At 47.6% G+C, this 10,114-nt stretch overlaps 1 protein-coding gene across 2 annotated transcripts in view; it reads left to right on the top strand.

The window, feature by feature from the left end:
- SEPT3 (septin 3) overlaps positions 1 to 8,713 on the top strand; it is a 20,094-nt gene extending 11,381 nt beyond the window's left edge. Inside the window, exons 6-11 of one of the 2 annotated variants that reach the window (XM_010843670.1) lie at positions 117 to 234; positions 1,092 to 1,187; positions 3,199 to 3,295; positions 4,523 to 4,574; positions 4,851 to 4,944; positions 7,399 to 8,713. In XM_010843670.1, coding sequence (XP_010841972.1) covers positions 117 to 234; positions 1,092 to 1,187; positions 3,199 to 3,295; positions 4,523 to 4,574; positions 4,851 to 4,944; positions 7,399 to 7,464 — 523 coding nt within the window. In that variant the 3' untranslated portion in view covers positions 7,465 to 8,713. Of the gene's footprint in view, positions 1 to 116; positions 235 to 1,091; positions 1,188 to 3,195; positions 3,296 to 4,522; positions 4,575 to 4,850; positions 4,945 to 7,398 lie in introns of both variants that reach the window. The other variant, XM_010843671.1, reaches the window with a different exon arrangement.
- The last annotated feature ends 1,401 nt before the right edge of the window (positions 8,714 to 10,114 follow it).

Genomic DNA, 10,114 nt, shown 5'->3' with positions numbered 1-10,114 from the left:
GCCTCAGCCAATTCCCAGCCCAGTCCTCCTGTCCCAAGGGTGCCCCTGGAGTGGTGGCAGTGGCTGAGTGGGGGAGGGCATGGTGGCTCTGACACCCCACCTCCTTTGGGCCCCAGCTTGCGACCTCTTGACCTGGAGTTCATGAAACACCTCAGCAAAGTTGTGAACATCATCCCCGTCATTGCTAAGGCTGACACCATGACCCTGGAGGAGAAGTCTGAATTCAAGCAAAGGGTGAGAAGGCCCCTCCTCCTTTTCCTGTCCCCATGCTTGCCTCTCCCGTCTGGTCCAAGCCCTCTTCTATCCTTTATTACTATATCCACCTCCTACCCCACTTCCCACCTGGCTCCTTCTCAACTGTTAGAGAGGCAAGGCTGGTGGAGAAGAGAAGTTAGCGCGGCTCCAGCCTTCTCGCCCTCCAAATATCTGCAAATACCACTAAATGCATAAATCACCTCCAACGTGAGAAACCACTTCACACTGTTAGGTTGCTTGAAGGACGAGACTAATTAATCAACCACCCACTGGTCTTTATCGTTATATTCCATAAGCTCTGTCCTGTGCTGGACACACAGGGGACTGGGTTGGGGAAATGCCGGAGAAGTATAAAGACGGTTGCTGCCTTTGAGAAACTTCATCAAGGAGATTACGGAAAAGCACTGGGTGACTTCCTGGAGGAGGAGACTTAAGCTGAGCTTTGAAAGAGGACAAACAGGGAGAGGCTGGGGGTGGCGAGCTGGACCTCTCCTCCCTGCCAAGAGGAGAGAAACAAGTATGGCATGAGCACTGCCCACATGGCATCTGTTCTCAGTGGTCCTGCTTGTCTGGATCCTGATCTTACACCCTGAGAGGAATAGACCGCACCCCCGGATTCTTCCTTGTGGCAGGCTGGGGGGGGCAGTGCTAACTGTGGGGCTGGGGCTCCCATTCATTCAGGATCCTCCTGCTGCCCAGCGCCTCAGAGTTCAAAGATGACTGCCATTTACCCCTCCGGCTTCAGTATGCACACATTTGCACAAGCATGCACATGCACACACAGCCCTCTCTCTATCCTGACACTTGGCCACCATGCTTCTCCTCCCCACCTCTAGGTTCGAAAGGAGCTTGAAGTAAATGGCATTGAATTCTACCCCCAGAAGGAATTTGATGAGGATTTGGAGGACAAGACAGAGAATGACAAAATCCGGGTAGGTGCCTAGAAGTCTGTTCATCACATAGATGCCCACATTGGTCTCCCTGGGATATGTATCATGTCCCACTTCTGTTTTTCCTCCTGCTTTCCCCTTTCCACACTCCCTGCCCCACCTTGCCTGACCCAGACAATGGGAGAGGATGAGGACTAGGGGCCCTGACTGTGACTGTAAAGCCAAATTCTCCTGTCCATTCCCAGAGCCAACAAAAGCCTCTGGTTCCCCCACCAGGACAACCAAAACCAAAGTATGGGGTGATGGAAGGATACAGGCAGAAAAAGCTTCAGGCAGAGCTCCTCCTCAGTTTCTCCTTCCTTAAAATTCAGAGATCAGGCTAGATGAGTGGCTTATCGGCTCTTTTGCTCCCCTAGAAGGACCCTTTAAAAAAGCTAAGTGTCAGGCAGAGTCCAGGATGTTGTTGTTCAGCCGCTCAGGTGTGTCCAACTCTTTGCGATCCCGTGGACCGCAGCACGCCAGACTTCCCTGTCCTTCACCATCTCCCGGAAGAATTTGCTCAAATTCATGCATTGAGTCGATGATGCCATCCAACCGTCTCATCCTCTGCTGCCCCCTTCTCCTCCTGCCTTCAATCTTTCCCAGCATCAGGGTCTTTTCAACCCTAACTCCTGAGCAGCCCCTGAAGTGTTTCCTGGGAATCTTAAGGCTTCATGAAACCTGGCTGGGAAACCCTTGACATTTATGATTTCCGAGATCCCTCTCAATTCTGAACTTCCACTGTTCTGTGATTTCTCATCAGAATCCTGGGTTCTAGTCTGAGCTTTCCCACTAATCGCTGTAACCTGGGACAAATCCCTTGCTTTGGCCTTGAGTCTCCTTCTCCATCAAGTGTGGTAACCTAGGAGAAGCCCCTCACCTGATGTAGTTGAGACAGGTAGTTCATTGAAAAAATCAGTTGAAGAAATCATTTTAAAAATGAAGATACAAATCTTAAATGTTTTAAAATAGATGTTTTACTGAATTATTAAATTATCAAAAACACATCATGTTCATTAAACATTCTTTTTATATAGAGATAAGGCCTCTTCTTTGGAGATAAGCCTACTCTTTTTTTTAATTCAGTGCTTTTTAAAAAAAATAATAATACATTTTTTACTACTTCTAGTCTCAGTTGTGGCATGCAGGCTTTTCATTGTAGCTTGCTGGCTTCTCTTTAGTTGGGGCCAGAGCACATGGGTTCTGTAATTTGCAGCATGCAGGCTCTCTAGTTGAGGAGCTTGGGCCTTGTGGCATGTGGGATCTGAGTTCCCTGACCAGGGATCAAACTCACGTCCCTTGCATTGGAAGGCAGATTCTTAACCATTGGACCACCAGGGAAGTCCTGCTAAATCCATTCTTAATGCAAAAGGAACTCACCTTTATCAAGTCTTTCTGAAACATTCCATTGTCAGAGAAACAGATCTCCACACTGATATGTCTGTCCTCAGCTTATATAGTAGTTAATTTATCCAAATGCAATAACAGTACACACCAGGCAGATCAACTTGGGAACAGACACCTGCTGGAGCAGAGGAGCCTGGGTACATCAGAAAGTGGCCTTTGAACTCTGGCAGGGCAGCAGGTATGGGCCTCTGCCAGTGCGGGAGACCATGTAAAACTTATTACTTTGGCTGTCCGTTGGGTGGGTGTTGTCTAAGAGTTCTGTCTTTCTTGACTAGCTCACAGAGTTGTTCCAAATCAAACCAAACCCTGTTAAAAGTACAAACCCTGCTAAAGAGTACAAAGCATTCTCCAGTTGTGGGAAAGCTGATTTACTGAAGTTAACCAGCCAGGCAGGGGAGCAATCAGGTCTGGGACCCTGGGACTTCAGACTCCCAGTCCAGTGCTCTTTTTAAGAGACAAGAGCCTGGCCTCTGCCATCAGTGGGATCACTGAATGAGCTTCAGAAATGTGCAGTTCAAGGTTAGAGGCCCAGGACCGTATGCCGTCCGACCCTTGGAGGCGCAAAGAGTAGAAGGATGACATGTGCGTGTGTCTCCTCTGTCAGCAGGAGAGCATGCCTTTCGCTGTGGTGGGAAGTGACAAGGAGTACCAAGTGAATGGCAAGCGGGTCCTCGGCAGAAAGACTCCCTGGGGCATCATTGAAGGTAATTCAATGCATCTTCTTGAAGAACTGGTTGCCAGTCAATTATGGTTATTAATTAAGCATCTGTAGGTCAAGGCACAGTCCTAGGATGCAAGATATAAAATGAATGCCAGCCAGAGCCAGCCAGACCCTGCCGTAAGGGGCTTACAGTCTAATTGAGAAGCTGAGACTCCTGAGCAGGAAGCAATAAAAGATGGATTTAGCACCTGACCGGGAGGCACTAGCTCGAAGGTCAAAGGAGTTCAGAACATGGAGAGATTAATAAGGATCAGAAAAACCAGAGAAAGGTTTTCACATGAAAGGAGGCATGATCTGAAAAGCTGCTGAAGGGTTGTTCAGATGTTGCCATTTTTATTTTATTAAGAATGATGTGACCTTGAGAAGGTCACAGTGATTCTGAGAGCTCTCAGAGAATCACTTCGGTGATGAATTCATCATGATACCCTCTGAAGGGGGCAGGGTAGGGATGGAAGCCCTGTTCTCAGATCATCCTCGCTGAGGCACTTGGGTCTCAGGTTAAGTGTCCTGCCGAAGATCACATGACTTATTAGTGGTGAAACCTGGATTTTAGACCTGGATATTTTGAGTTCAAAATCAAGTTTATCCCATTATATCATGTTGTCTCTTATTTTTCTATCTTTTGTTGGGATTTTTTTAAAATAGCATTTTCTCATCAATTGCATTGAATGAAATTATAAGAATATCTGTCCTACCCATAGATTATGAGGAAGAGGGCTCATGACTTAATTCTCTTCGGCTTCCATCGTCTTTGTCAAGTGATTTGCAAATAGTAGGCACTTGATCTATGTTGAATTAGATTTATCAAGCCATCATGACCTTTTTAAGATGGCTCGATTATTCTCTCTGTGTGTTTACTGTCTTCCAATCAGATTATAAGCTCCTTAAACATGGAAATTGTGTCTTCGGCCTTTGGCAAGTTTCTTAGACTCCGTGTGTATTAGTTTCTTTTCCTATAAAATGGGGAATATAATACTACCTATGAGCTATTATTCCATAGAGTCTAGAATAGTTTTGTGCCCTTGTTGCTGCTTCATGAATCCTTGTTCAATGAGTAAAATCCAGTGCAGTCGAGTGCCAGGATGAGCACACCTCTGGAAGGTGACAAATGCCCGGCCCATGGCTCAGTCCATGACCTGAACAGAAATTCACCTGCTGGTATCTGCGTCAGTGAAGTGACCACCTGTTTTTGTTGTCTGTTTGTTCACAGTGGAAAACCTCAACCACTGTGAGTTTGCCCTGCTTCGAGACTTTGTCATCAGGTAAGATGCACCCCTCCCATCCGATGGCAGGTTTAATTATTTGGGGTCCAGAGGCCACTTGTTCAGATCCACTTCCTCGGTCCCCACATCCCTCTGACAGAGCTTCTGCCGCAGTCCCAGCTCCCATCTTGAAGGACAAGGGGCTCAAGAGGTGTCATTGGCTCTCTGGTCCCAGTCACTGGGTCCAGACCCTGGAAGCGATGTGTTGACCTCAGACGTGGGTCCTCTCTCCCTCATCCTGGCCCTAATCACATCCCTCTTTCTCTTGCCCTTCAGGACCCACCTCCAGGACCTCAAGGAAGTAACACACAACATCCACTACGAGACCTACAGGGCCAAGCGTCTTAATGACAATGGAGGCCTCCCCCCGGTGAGCGTGGACACAGAGGAAAGCCACGACAGTAACCCATGACGACCCTTTCTCTGTATCATCACACATACCCACTTCCCCACACACACACATCCTCAGACCACCACCCACCACCGTCTTCCTTTCTACTCTGTCCCACAGGCCTGTCTGGTAATTGTGGAGCATCTTGTCTACAGTGTGTGTGTGTGTTGTGTGTGTACGAGAGATAGAGAGTGTGTATGTGTGTGTGCGCGCATGTGTGTGTATGTGTGTGCGCCTGTGCAGGGCTGAGGTATTTATACTGCCTCCCTGGAAAGTTCCTAGTAAGCTTGGTTCCTCCATGGCTGTCCATTATCTGTCTCCTTTCCTTGTGTCCCAGAACAAGGCCGTGTGCCTCACTCAAGAGGTCTGGGGGAGGCTTCATTTAAAAATGATGGGAGCAGGTGAGCCTCAGGTAATGCTTTCTTATCTCTGAACCCACCTGTGAGCAGGGACTGCAGAGATTCTCCAAAGACGGTCTGTGGAGCTCGACCTGGGATGGTGGGGTGGGGGGAGTTGAGGACTTAACCCTCCCTGTAAGCTCGGGGTGGTCTGTGGTGAGGCTAGGACTTTTTGGGAAAAGAAAGATCAGGGGAGAGCAGAGAAGTCGGCCTGTGCTGGGCTCCTGCAGAATTAGTGCCTACAAGTGGAGGAGATCTCCACCCTTCGGTCTGTGTGGCATTCACTGTCCAGAAGCTACCACCTGTCTCTGTTGCAGACTGCTGCTTTCCACATGTCCCACCCCCAGCCCCCCGCCTCACTCTCCTCTGCTCCCCTCTTCTCTCTTTCTTCCCTTTCCCTCCTTCCTTTGTCCTGCCCGCTCTGACTTCTTTCATTTCCTTTCATTTCCTTTTAGCCTAATCCACTTGAGCTGCACTTCTATATTTAGGATTTATGTCCAGGTTTCTTCCCAAAGTGACTTTAGGCCACTTAACATCCCCAGTAAAATCACAGGACAGTACAAAAGGGGATTACAAGGGAAATCAGATCTGTAGAGAAGCATGGGAAACAGTTTCTGCAGTTGAGCGATGAAAACGGCCCTGAGCTTGTGGGCAGCCTTGCAAAGGACGGGACACAGCGAGTTATGTGGTTCCCAGTGTCTGGTTAAAGAAACACATGTGCTGGTCAAGTGAGACAACCTTTGTTTTAGGTGTCAGGTCCTAGCAGAACTGAGTCTAAAGAAGTATCAAGAACAATATACAGTGTTTGTCTTTCTTGGTCGTTTGGCTTCAGAGACAGTTTTGAACCTCATCTCCCTCCTGTCCATCAGGATTCTTCCTCCTTAAAGCTGGCTTCTCTTTCTCCTCCTTGTATATACTTGACCTCCCTTTCCTTCTCTTCTATTCTCTTTCTCGTGTTTGGCTTCAGAGACAGTTTTGAACCTCATCTCCCTCCTGTCCATCAGGATTCTTCCTCCTTAAAGCTGGCTTCTCTTTCTCCTCCTTGTATATACTTGACCTCCCTTTCCTTCTCTTCTATTCTCTTTCTCGTGTTTGGCTTCAGAGACAGTTTTGAACCTCATCTCCCTCCTGTCCATCAGGATTCTTCCTCCTTAAAGCTGGCTTCTCTTTCTCCTCCTTGTATATACTTGACCTCCCTTTCCTTCTCTTCTATTCTCTTTCTCGTGTTGAAGCTACTTGCATTTTTGTCTGTCTTTCTCAGCTTTCTGCACTTCCTCACCCCTGTAGATATGCCCAGTGACACTCACAAGCCTACATGTAGCCTTTTCTTGCCTTCCCCTTCAGACCTGTATTTATTAATGCATATATTTTCCATGTTGTTTGACACACAAGTTACTCTTTCTCCTTTAGTCTGTAAGGTGGCTGAAATTTCAAGCTGGGGAAACAATTTAGCCTCAGGCAAGGGGAAAAATTGATACAGTTTACAGTAACCTCTTACAACCTCCTGTTTCATCTCCTGGTCCAACCCGAGGTGTTTTACTAGTCCTCTACAAATCCCAGCATTTATAGGCCCTTATCACTCAGGTGCTAGGAAAACATATAGACTTAAGACCAAGATTCAGCAGACCAGGAGAAAGAGGTGGGTGATCAGATTGCTAGTGGCCCCCAACTCATGGTCTCCAATCTTTCCTGGAAGCTCATTACCATTCCAATCCCCATCTTCTCTCACCCACACAGTTATCCCAGGTTAGGCACGAGTCAGAGCAGAACAGCGCAGGGTTAGAGTCCAGAGGTTGCTAAATTTCAACAGAAGAGGGACCCCTGGCTTATATGAAGACGTGGGACTAGACACCTTGGCCTCACAGGGGAGGTCTGGGGTGGGAGTTGGGGGGCCCTGGCGAGGCTGAGGAAGAGAATAGGAGAATGATGCCTGGGGCTCCTCAACCATGGTCTCAGCCTCCCTGGAGAAGCTGTTCTGTATGTCTGCTGCCAGCTGCCGGTCTCCACACCCTCAACCGTTCTCAACCCCCTGCAGGGAGAAGGCCTCCTGGGCACTGTCCTTCCACCCGTGCCGGCCACCCCCTGCCCCACTGCAGAATGAAGGCCATTCCGAGTGCCGCTCCTCCCTCCATCCCGCTCAGCTCTTCTTGCTGCAGGGCCACGTGCTCTTTAGCGCTGTTTCGGGCCCACCACCACAGCCCCTCAGCCCTCAGCAGATGGGGGGGCCAGCTGCCTCTTTAGGACAGTTGCTGCTTCCATTTATCCACACCACCCCTCTCCTCCCAGTGGAATGGAGTTCCCGCCAGCACTGCCCCCCTCTATCGTCTGTGTCAGCCGATCCTATCCCATCCATAGGGTGAAAGAACTCACCAAGAGCTTCTTCTACCCTTGCAAACCCATATCAGCTACTTGTAACCATCTCCAAGGGATATGGCGTTGCTCCCTGTCCATTCATCTGCATGAGCGCTCTTGACTTCCTTAAAGGGTCAAGAAAGCAACTTTTCTGCTTGTCGGATTTGTTGATGTCAGCTGTGTGAGCCCCAACGTGGGACAAGGGTGTCTCCTTCATTGCTTAAAGCTTATTTGTAAGGATGGGTCACTCCAGATGTGGGGGAGCAAGGGCTAGGATCACTTTTTTGAAAAAATCACCACTGGTGACTGGCCCAGAGTGTAGCCCCACACCCTCCCTACCCCATATAACAGCCATTTAGGAATGGTGGTTTTCCTGAAGAGACATTCCTGGAGTTGACTTCCTTATCCTTAGATTTTAAATAAGAACTAAACACACACACCAAATTCTAGAAGCTCACGAGATGTTGAACTCTAGGAAGAAAAAAACACCCTTCTGTCCACTTAGCAATAAGAGGGAATCTCTTCCCACCTACCCTGGCTAGTCCTACACCCCACCCCTCCCCCACTCCATTAATGTGAGTAATGAATTAGCCTGGCCACAGTTGGTCACTGTAGGCTAGTGGAAAATCCCCAGTGGAGGGCAAAGCCCTCCCATCAGATGCATGAATGTTTGCGAATGTTGGCTGCCACTGCCCACCCCTGCACCGTGTCTTTATGGACTACCCCTTGCCCACTGCCCGACCACTTCCACCTGGACACAACTTGCTCAAAGGCTGGTGACTTGTGGGCCATTCATCTACAACCAAGTCCTGATGGAGCAAGAGGCCCAAGCCTAGGGGATGCAAGAACGACCCATTTCTTAAATGTTACCAGCCAATCTTTTGGTGACATTACGGTTAATTTTCCCAATTGAAAGTAAGCCAACAGACACTCAAACTGGTTGTGTAAATGTTGCTAGACTTTATGTGTTGTACAACTAAACATTGCTGTTTGAACAATAACTGTCTGAACTGTGTTTTATTTGTGCTCCTCAATCCTTGGCCAAATTAGCTATTACATCATCTCACTTGTGGAGGGTGAGACAGGACCATGTCGGTAAGAAGCAGACATAGAAATTAGAGATGGAAAAATTTTGTTCATCTTCAGTTGGCAAGAAGTTGGTCGCCAGGCATTATTCCCTGGAGTTTTGTATCCAAAATAAGTTATAGATCTTTCACACGACCTTGAGCGATGTGGTACTCTATGTAGCCTGTCTCCTCCAATGGAAACAATGCTTATTTTCATTCAGTTAATTTCCGAGCTTTCCCTCCTCCTTTTTCCAAAGGCATAAAGCCAAAACTGTGAGAGGAGTGGATCCATCTTGCTAGAAACCTATTTCGCACTGAAGACTTTTTAAGAGTTAAGAATTTAAAGCACTAGCTTTTCTCTTATCTTTTTTGAACTTAAGTCAGTCTTTCCTGTCTATGAAGTTTACACTGTCTTCTATAGCCAGCAAATAACACAACTCTACCTGCACATCGTTTCTCTGAATTTGAAAGTGACAACCATATGCAATTGTGTTTGGGTCCTCAACGTTCTGTATGATGATCTCAAGGTATAAATGAATGGTGGGGGTCAAGACTAGAGGAAGTGAGGTCAGTGGGCCCTTGGGGTCATTCAAATTAAATGATGAAGGCCAGAAATGGAGCCACAAGGAGAAGGAAGAAAGAGATTTGAGAGACAGTTGGGCTTCCCTGGTGGCTCAGAAGGTAAAACATCTGCCTGCAATGCAGGAGACCTGGGTTCGATCCCTGGGTCAGGAAGATGCCCTGGTGAAGTAAATGGCAACCCACTCCACTACTCTTGCCTGGAAAACCCCATGGACAGAGAAGCCTGGTAGACTACAGTCCATGGGATCGCAAAGAGTCGGACACGACTGAGCAACTTCACTTCACTTATACACATATATATTTCTGAAATCAGGATACATCTTACAACAGATGTCAGTGGATTTAGCAGCTTTTCCCCCTTAGAGTTACACTTTAAAATGGTGCATTTTATAACTTGTTTAGTTGCTAAGTTGTATCTGACTCATCATGACCCCATGGACTGTAGCCCACCAGGCTCCTCTGTCCGGGAGATTTCCCAGGCAAGAGTACTCAAGTGGGTTGCCATTTCCTTCTCCAGGGGATCTTCCTGACCCAGCGATCAAACCAGTGTCTCCTGCTTGGTAGGCAGTCTTTACCTCTGAACCACCTGGGAAGCCCCTATTTTATAACTGACAACATCTTAAATTTGATGAAATATATGGTAGGTAATCCAGATGTTAACATCCTTTTGTTGGAAGACCTCTGGTGCTATTGGTGAAGTTCAAGGAAATAACAAACACACAACATTTTAGTCTTAAAAGCAACTCTGAT

The sequence above is a fragment of the Bison bison genome, unplaced genomic scaffold, assembly GCF_000754665.1.
Source record: "Bison bison bison isolate TAMUID 2011002044 unplaced genomic scaffold, Bison_UMD1.0 scf7180017864184, whole genome shotgun sequence".
Taxonomy (NCBI): Eukaryota; Metazoa; Chordata; class Mammalia; order Artiodactyla; family Bovidae; genus Bison; species Bison bison.
Note: the sequence above shows the minus strand (reverse complement) of the source record. Positions and strands in the feature narration are given on the sequence as shown.